The 9,810-nt window shown below is 35.8% G+C and overlaps 1 protein-coding gene across 1 annotated transcript in view; it reads left to right on the forward strand.

The window, feature by feature from the left end:
- Nucleotides 1–8,447, forward strand: part of CHM (CHM Rab escort protein) — a 218,496-nt gene extending 210,049 nt beyond the window's left edge. Inside the window, exon 15 of the mRNA XM_016213295.2 lies at nt 4,810–8,447. Within this exon, the coding sequence (XP_016068781.2) occupies nt 4,810–5,001 (192 nt within the window). The 3' untranslated portion in view covers nt 5,002–8,447. The remainder of the gene's footprint in view (nt 1–4,809) is intronic.
- Nucleotides 8,448–9,810: the final 1,363 nt, after the last annotated feature.

Consider the following 9,810-nt stretch of genomic DNA (forward strand, 5'->3'; position numbering starts at 1 on the left):
ATTAGTTTAATAGGAACCCAAGATGGTTCAAGATCTATATTTATGGCTTAAAATGACCAAGTCATTTTTGCTTTGATATTCCAATTTTTTCCAAACAGAAATTGCCAACAAATTTCCAGCCAGGTAGCTTAGGCCATTTTCATTCCTGAGTGAACTTTAATGTTTTTTAAACCAAAATGGAAGGCCTTTTAAATAATGCAAGTGCTAATGTGATCTAAACTGCAAGCTAAAAAGTTATAATTAAATTATAATTTTATTAGGAAGTAATTTGCTTCCCAAGAACGTTGTTTTCAGGAGTATAATATTATCACAGTAGAAAATAATAATAATGCTAGTTTGGATACTAATTATTATATGCTATTAAATATAAGTAGTCTTAAATTTGTTATATAGCTTTTAACTTCACATCAGTTCGGGGAGAAAATATTATAATATTTACTCTAAAGGGTATCAGTAATAATATTTACAAATAGCCAGTTTATTCAGATAAGCTATGTTTTAATTTTAGTATGTCATCCTGTGTTCATCCCATTCACTAATTGATGACTTCTCTTTCCTAAATTGTCTATAAAAGCTCTCAGATTATCACCTAGGCTTTTCCTATGTAGAAAACATAAGCACCTTCAGATTTCTTTTTAATAAATAAAATGCTTCATTTTACCAGTTAGCAAGTTTGCGTCTGCTTTTCTTATTTGCAAATGAATAGATGTTGAAAAACATAGTCCTACCTTCCTTGTGTTTATATGGAACTATTTGTGATTTGAAGACATGCAGATGGTCTCTGTTTAATACTCACAAGTTAAAGTTGTGTGCTGGAGCACACTAAGACATTCCCTATTATCACCACAATTATGCTAGCCTAAGTGAGTGTTGTGATTCTTTCTGTGACTTGCTAGTTTTTGTAGTTTATACTAAGTTTTTTTCTGAACTTGACATATTATCTCTTTTCTTAATACAGCTATTGTTTAACTTACCCACACATATTGATGAACAGACTGGTTCTATGAGCCCCTACTTCCAAGGCAATGATAGCTCATTCCCCCTCATGAGCCTCTATGCCCTTCTAGCTGTTTCTACCATGGGAACCAGAATAGTTAAATAGTACTGTACTACTTATATTATACTTCAGGTGTAAAATGAATTAAATTGACTGATTTGGGCTGGTTTGGCAACCTAACCACCATTTAGAACATTGTTTTTATGGATAGATTAGCGACTCACTTACGACTTTTGGCACATAATTTTGTAAGTTGAAGGTCAGCTTTATAGGTCATATTGACTGTCAAGCTGCTTACATATTGCAGTATCATTCATTTTCTCATGCCATTGTGGGAGAGGGAAATTATAAATGTCATATTTCCTGAAGCTACCATTCATTGAGCGTTTTCTGTGTGCTAGACACTATCCTAAGCATCTCATATATAGTATCTTATTTGGTCCTCACAACAACCCTATGAGATAAGTATCCATGATCCCCATTTTACAGATGAAGAAATTAAAGGCCTAAGGGGCTAAATAACTAGCCCAAAGGTCACATAGCTGATAAGTTTTTGAGCCAAGATTTAACCTCAAATCTGTTGGACCCTAGTGCTTGTACACTCATCTAGTGTGCTATGCTACCTTTTTCTTGTTAATATGGATATATCCTAAATGCATTAAGATGCTGGATTGGCAAAATATTTATTTTTGTTTTGTATAAATGTGTGTTAAATAAACATAGGCATATCTTAAATAACTCAGGTTTTCCTCTGTACTTTCCAATGTAAGGAAACCAAGCCACAATACAATCAACCCTTTAAAAAAAATTTTTTAGCCACATAAACTCTTTACCCTTTAGGCTAACTTCTGGCTATAAAGGGCATGGAGGATTAAAAGTGGACAGTTAACTACTTTGAATTGACCTCTTTATGACAACTCTCAGAACTGGGGCTTAGTTGGCAAATGCAATGCAACAAATAAAGTAACATTAGATAGACTTCCCAGAACATGACAGTTGACCAAAAAAGGTTCCAGCAGTTAGAAAGAGGAGATACTTGGGAACACTGGAGCCTGGCTATAGAAAATTGGCATCAGTAAAGGCCAGTAGCAAATGGACTGAAGTCGGAAATTCCATAGGCAGGTAGAGCATAAATCAGGATAGTGTGACAGCCTGAAATTGCTTGGCAGTCTTAGGAAAGAGGTTGTTTATGACAGGGGTATACGAAAACAGATCTAGTACGATTCAGCCACAAGGACCAGGATTCAGGGGAAAATCTATTCTATAGGGAGGTGGTGAAAGGAAACAAGGAGTGAGACATGGAAGAACTGGAGTAAAAGTAAAAGTAGTGGTAATAATAATTCTTATATTTATGTTCAATATTAGTACAATACACAGTTTTTAAAGGTCTTCCATTCATTAAAATATATGTAGAGATTCTCCTCAATGCCATGCACTAAGGATTCAGACTTGACTAAAACCCAGTGCTTGTCATCCCTGTACAAATCACTGTTAGTAAAGGAGAAAAATATGTCAACAAATGTCAGTGTAGTGTGCTATATGCAATCTATATGCAATAATAGATTAATATCCAAAGTACAGATGTAATACAGAGGGGCCATGAGATCTATCTAGGAGTTTGAGGACATCACAGAGAGGAATATAAAAGATGAGGAGCAATTGCCCTTCTAAATGGAAGACACTCGAACCGAAACATTTCAAGTGTTATAGCCTCTGTACCAGCCCAGGATGCTAACATAATGGCCTGTTTAAGAAAGTAAAAATAAACAAGTGTTAGTGAAGCAAAAAGTCTGAGAAGTGATGATAGGCTGAAGTAGAAGATAAGGCTAGAGAAGGTAGGTCTGAAGGATTTTTGTATGCCATAGTAGGGATCTTGGATTTTTATCCTATTCAAAATGGGGAGTCATTGCAGAGTTTTAAGCCCCAAAATGGCATACACAGAATTTCATTTTCCGTATACCCCTCTGAGGGCAGCATGGAGATGGATTACATGGGGAAACCCTAGAGGCCAGGTTATGAAATGTTGCTGTTGTTTAGGGGAAAGATGGTGTATCCTTGGGTTATGTCTGTAAGAAAGAAACAGATGGAGTCAGCAACTAGGAGATAAAATCAACAGCATTTGGTGATTGATTGCATGCAGAGGGTGGAGGGGAGGGAGAACTTTATAGGCAGACAAGATAGAGATAAAAGATAAAAAGTCCATTAGGGGAACTCAAGTGTGAGGTAGAGGCTCGCTCTGACTTCAGTCCTCCTGATTCTGAGGGCTGTCACCAGCAAAGACGTATGGTGAGTTCCCAGGGTGGAGAGCAAAACAGGTGTCTCAAATATTCAGTTTTAAAATATCCATAGTAAAATGGTGTATACTAAAAATATACCCTTAAACTACTCAAAAAAAGAGAAAAGCTGTTTTTCTCTCCCTATCTATTCTTTCAACTCCATATCAAAGCTCAAAAGTTTGTTTACTACCTTTCCACCCACTCCCAAAGAATGTCAGTTTTAATCACCTCATGTAGGAGTCTACTAACTGTGCATGGCAGTATGGTAAATAGATTAGATTTTGCAGCCGTACAAAATAGATAAAGGAATGAGAGTGCCTGTGTTCCAATAAAACTTTATTTGCAAAATCAGGCAGCAGACTGGGTTGTCAACTCCTGGCCTAATGAATCGCCTTCTATGTACTTGGGAAGGAGAGTTGAAATGATACAGAAAGACATTATAGCTTTTAAAACAAGCATATATCCTAAAATCCTTTCCTTTACCTATAGGATAGTGTGCAAGCTCCCTAGGTTGGCAGGGACTCTTATCTAACAATAAGCTGTGTTCATCTAAATCAGGGGTGGGGAACCTTTTTTCTGCCAAGGACCATTTGGATATTTATAACATCATTTGCAAGCCATATAAAATTATCAACTTAAAAAGTAGTTATGAAAAAAGCTCCTAGATTTATTGAATTTCGAGTACTGCCTGCGGTTGCCTTGGCAGGGCCAGACCAAATGATTTTGCAGGCCAGACATTCCCCACCCCTGATCTAAATAAAAGTAGGAATATGTTTAGAGTAGCAATGCTACTTACTTGTGTATGTGTTAATTATGATTACATTTACTTTCTTATTCTTCCCTTCCAGACTAAACTCTGCTTAAATCTTAACATTTTAAATTATATTATGATGAATAACAATGATAACAGCTATGATATATAGAGACTTAGTCTCTTCTATTTTACAGACAAGAAAAGCAAGGCTCAGAAGTTGAGTAAGCATTCCCAAATCACATCGTTACTAAGTGGCAGAGCCAGTATTCATGCACAGATATCTGAATATTCAGAGTCCATGATCTTAAACACTTTGATATACTCCTTAAAGCTCAAGGAGAGGAAGATTATACCAGGAAAGGAAATAATTGAGTAGAGAGTAAAAATTTTTTTGATTTGAACAATGACTTGTTGAAATTGTTATATGCTAACTTATACTATATGGATATCACAAATAGGCTTGATTCTGAAATTATATAGAGGTTATTAAGGGAAATTGTATTTCAACTGACATGTAGAATGAATGTCCATAAATTCTCAACTATCTGAACACTTAGTGAATCTGATCAAGTACTGATATACTCAACGGATGAAGCTGAATGCATGCGTAGAATTAGAGGAAGAAAACTCATGGAATTCTGAAAGCAAATTTTATGTATACTGGGTAAAGTTCTATAAGTTAAGGAGATTAAGTGTAATACTTTTTTTTTAATGATGCCAGAAAGGTACATACATGTTAAGCTGATGTCCAAAAACTATTGTATCCTTTCTTCCCTGGCCAGGCTGAGAACCTCTTCCAGCAAATCTGCCCCAATGAAGACTTCTGTCCACCCCCTCCAAATCCTGAAGACATTGTTCTGGATGGAGACAGATTACAACCAGGGGCTTCAGAATTTGGTGCTGTACCAGAGGCCAATTCAGAGACTCCGAAGGAAAGCACAAACCTGGGAAAGCTAGAGGAGCACTCTGAATAACAGATATACACCAAACTGTATATCCCACTTTGGAAGTTCCTTCTGGCCTCAAAGTCTTCTTTGAAAAATTTTAGAAAGCAGCCATCAGTTTTCATGCAGAATTATCAAGAGAAACAGGTCATAGAAATGCAAAAGGGGATTTCCCTTAAAGAGGACATTCCAAGAACACAAAATACTTCTAAAGCACATTGATGCACATGCTTTAAGATACCAAACCTGTGGAGTTAGCAGATTAAAATTACAAATGGATTGATTCCCAGGAATATAGCTTTGGAGATGAAACCAATCCTATGCATTGTTAATAATTCTGTGCTTTTCGGACAGCTTTTGCTTTGCCACTTTGGATCTTTGTTTGAAAGCTACATCTTCAGAATCAACTCACTTATTTCCTTTAATTATTTGAATTATATGATACAAATGATAAAAGTGTATGTAAATGTAATTGAGAAAAACTAAAGTATCATGAACTGGGAAGAACCTATGTTGGAAATAGAGGTTTCTTTTGTTTTCCTCAGAAGTACTAAAATGCTAATAATAAAGTCGATATTTTTTAGAGATTTTTTAAACACTCACCTGAGGATGTGTTTTTATTGATTTTAGAGAGGAAGGGGGAGAGAGAGAGAGAGAAAGAAACACCTATATGAGAAACGTTGATTGAATGCTTCCCATAGGTGCCCCCAACTCAGGGTCATACCCTCAACCTGGGCATGTGCCTTCACCGGGAATGAAAAACTCAACACTTTTGGTATATGGGATAAAACTCAACCAACTGAGACACCTGGCCAGGGCAGTAGATATTTTTTTGTTTTATTTTGTTTTGTTTTTTAGTTTACTTTTATTGTTGAAAGTATTACAGATGTCCTCTTTTTTGCCCCATCAATCCCTTCTGCCCCACACCTGCCGCCCCACCCCAGGCTTTCACCACAATATTGTCTTTGTCCATGGGTCATGCATACATGCATATAAGTTCTTTGGTTAATCTCTTCACACCTACCCACCCACCCCACCTTCCCTCTATGATATGTCAGTCTGTTCCTTGTTTCTATGTCTCTAGATGTATTTTGTTCATCAGTTTATTTTGTTCTTTAGATTCCACATATGAGTGAGATCATATGATACTTGTCTTTCTCTGACTGGCTTATTTCACTTAGCATAATACTTTCCAGGTCCCTCCATGCTGTCTCAAAGGGTAAGCGATCTCTTTTTATAGCTGCATAGTATTCCATGGTGTAAATGTGCCACAGCTTTTTTATCCACTAATCTACTGATGGGCACTTGGGCTGTTTCCAGATCTTAGCCATTGTAAATTGTGCTGCTATGAACATAGGAGTGTATATATTCTTTGTGATTGGTGTTTCAGTATTCTTAGGATATATTCTTAGAAGTGGGATCACTGGGTCAAATGGCAGTTCCATTTTTAATTTTTTGAGGAAACTCCATACCGCTTTCCATAGTAGCTGCACCAGTCTGCATTCCCACCAGCAGTGTACTAGGGTTCCCTTTTCTCCACATCCTCGCCAGCATATGTCATTTGTTGATTTGTTAATGGTAGCCATCCTGACAGGTATGAAGTGATACCTCATTGTTGTTTAAATTGCATCTCTCTGATGATTAGTGACTTTTAGCATTTTTTCATATATCTCCTGGCCATCTGTATATCCTCTTTGGAAAACTGTCTATTTAGGTCCTTTGCCCATTTTTTAATTGATTTGTTTTTCTTCCTTTTGTTAAATTGTATGAGTTCCTTATATATTTTGGAAATTAACCTCTTTTCAGATATATCATTAGCTAATATGTTCTCCCATACAGTGGGCTCCCTTTTTGTTTTGTTGATGGTTTCTTTTGCTGTGCAGAGCTTTTTATTTTGATGTAGTCCCATTTATTTATTTTCTCCCATATTTCCCTTGCCCTAGGATGTGTATCAACCAACATATTGCTCTGAGAGATGTCTGAGGTTTTGCTGCTCATGGTTTCTTCTAGGATTTTTATGGTTTCATGACTTATATTTAAATATTTTATCCATTTTGAGTTTATCCTTGTGTATGGTGTAAGTTGGTGGTCTAGTTTCATTTTTTTGCATGTAGCTGTCCAATTTTCCCAACACCATTTATTAAAGAGACTGTCTTAATTCCGTTGTATGCTTTTGCCTCTTTTTTCAAATTCTAATTGAGTTTAATGTTTTAGGTAAATCTCTGGGTTCTCTGTTCTGTTCCATTGATCTATCTATCTGTTCTTGTTCCATTAACAGGCTGTTTTGATTACAGTGGCTTTGTAGTGTAATTTGATATCTGGCATTGTGATCCCTCCAACTTTGTTTTTCTTTCTCAATATGGCTGCACCTATTCAGGGTCGTTTTTGGTTCCATATAAATATTTGGAGCATTTCTTCTAGATCTTTGAAATGTGCCATTGGTAATTTAATGGCCATTGCATTGAATCTATAGATTGCCTTGTGTAGTATGAACATTTTATTGATGTTCATTCTACCAATCCATGAACACGGTATATTCTTCCATTTGTTTATATAGCCCTCTATCTCTTTTTTCAACATCCTGTAGCTTTCCAAGTACAGGTCTTTTACCTCCTTGGTTAAGTTTATCTCTAAGTATCTTAATTTTTTTGTTGCAATGGTAAAAAGAATTGTTTTTTTAGTTTCCCTTTCTCAAAATTTAATTATTGGTATATAAAAATGCAATTGATTTCTGGGTGTTAATTTTGTATCTTGCTACATTGCTGAATACATTTAGTAAATCTAGTAGTTTTTTGGTGAAGTCTTTAGGGTTTTCTGTGTACAAGATTATGTCCTCTGCAAATAATGACAGTTTTATTTCCTGCTTTCCAATTTTGATGCCTTTTATGTTTTCTTCATTTCTGATCGCAGTGGCTAGTACTTCCAGTACTACGTTGGATTGGAATGGTGAAAATGGCCCAGCTGGTGTGGTTCAGTGGTTGTGTGTCGACCCATGTACCAAGAGGTCACTGGCTCAATTCCCAGTCAAGTCACATGCCCAGGTTATGGGTTCGATCCCCAGTAAGGGCATGCAGGATGTTTCACTCTCACCGATGTTTCTCTCTATCCCTCTCCCTTCTTCTCTTTCTAAAATCAATAAAAACATATTTAAAAAAAAAGAGTGGTAAAAGCAAACATTCTGGTCTTGTTCCTGTTCTTAGGGAAATGGTTTTAGTTTTTGCCCATTGAATATGATATTGACTATAGGTGTTTCATTTATGGCCTTTATTATGTTGAGGTATGATCCCTGTATTCCGACTTTGCTGAGAGATTTTATCTAAAAAGGGTATTGGATTTTGTTGAATGCTTTTTCTGCACCTCATGATATGATCATTTGATTTTTGCCTTTCAGTTTTTTTATGTGATATATCACATTTATTGATTTGCTAATATTGGACTAGCCTTGCATCCCTGGAATAAATCCCACTTGATCATGATGTATGGTCTTTTTAACATATTGCTGAGTCCAATTTGCTAGTATTTTGTTGAGGATTTTAGCATTTATGTTCATCAGGAATATTGGCTTGTAATTCTCTTTCTCTGTATTGTCTTTATCTAGTTTGGTAATTAGGATAATGCTGACCTCATTAAAAGAGATTGGAAGTGTTCTTTCCTCTTGGATTTTTTGGAATAATTTGAAGAGGATGGATAATAGTTCTTTGAATGTTTGGTAAAATTCCCCTATGAAGCCTTCCAATCCAGTGCTTTTGTTTGCTGAGAGTTTTTTAATTAGTGCTTAAATTTCATCAGTTGTTTCTGGCCAATTCAGATTCTTGGACTTTTCCTAATTCAATTTAGGAAGGTTGTATTTTTCTAGGAATTTGTCCATTTCATCCACATTGTCCAACTTGTGTTGGCATATAATTGTTCATACTATTTTCTTACAATCTTTTGTATTTCTGTGGTGTCAGTTGTTACTTCAGCACTTTCATTATTGATTTTATTTATTCAGGTCCTCTCTCTTTCTTGATGAGTCTGGCTATAGGTTCATCAATCTTGTTTATCTTTTCAAAGTACCAGTTCTTGAGTTCATTGATTTTTTTGTATTGTTTTTTCAGTCTCTGTGTCATTTATTTCCACTCTGATCTTTATTATTACCTTCCTGCTACTTACTCAGGGCCTTTCTTGTTGTTCTCTTTCTAATTCTTTAAGTTGTAGGGTTAGATAGTTTATTAAAATTTTTTCTTGCTTTTTGAGGTAGTCCTGCAGTGCTATGAACTATCCTCTGAAGACTGCGTTTGCTGTGTCCCATAGATTTGGGATTGTTGTGTGTTCATTTTCATTTGTTTCCAGGAAGTTTTTGATTTCTTCCTTGATATCATTAGTAACCCATTCTTTGTTTAATAAGATGCTATTTAGCCTCCATGTGTTTGCATGCTTTTGAGTGTTTTTACTGTTGTTAACTTCTAATTTCATGCCATTTTAATCTGATAAGATGCTTGATATGATTTCAGTCTTCTTGAACTTGTAGAGACTTATTTTGTGTCCTAACGTGGTCTATCTTTGAGGATGTTCCATGTGCACTTGAGAAGAATGTATATTCTGCAGCTTTTGGGTGGAATGTTCTGTAAATGTCAGTTAAATCCATCTGATCTAGTGTGTCATTTAAGATCTGTTTCCTTGTTGATTTCATGTCTAGAAGATCTATCCAGTGAAGTCAGAGGCATGTTAAAGTCCCCAACTATGATTGTTTTGCTGTTGATCTCTCCCAAAAGTCCTCCTGAAGTTTTTTTATAAATTTATTTGTGCCTATATTGGATGTATATGTGTTTATCAGGGCTGTATCCTCTTGTTGGATTG

This window comes from Miniopterus natalensis, chromosome X (assembly GCF_054644295.1).
Source record: "Miniopterus natalensis isolate mMinNat1 chromosome X, mMinNat1.hap1, whole genome shotgun sequence".
NCBI classification, from domain to species: domain Eukaryota; kingdom Metazoa; phylum Chordata; class Mammalia; order Chiroptera; family Miniopteridae; genus Miniopterus; species Miniopterus natalensis.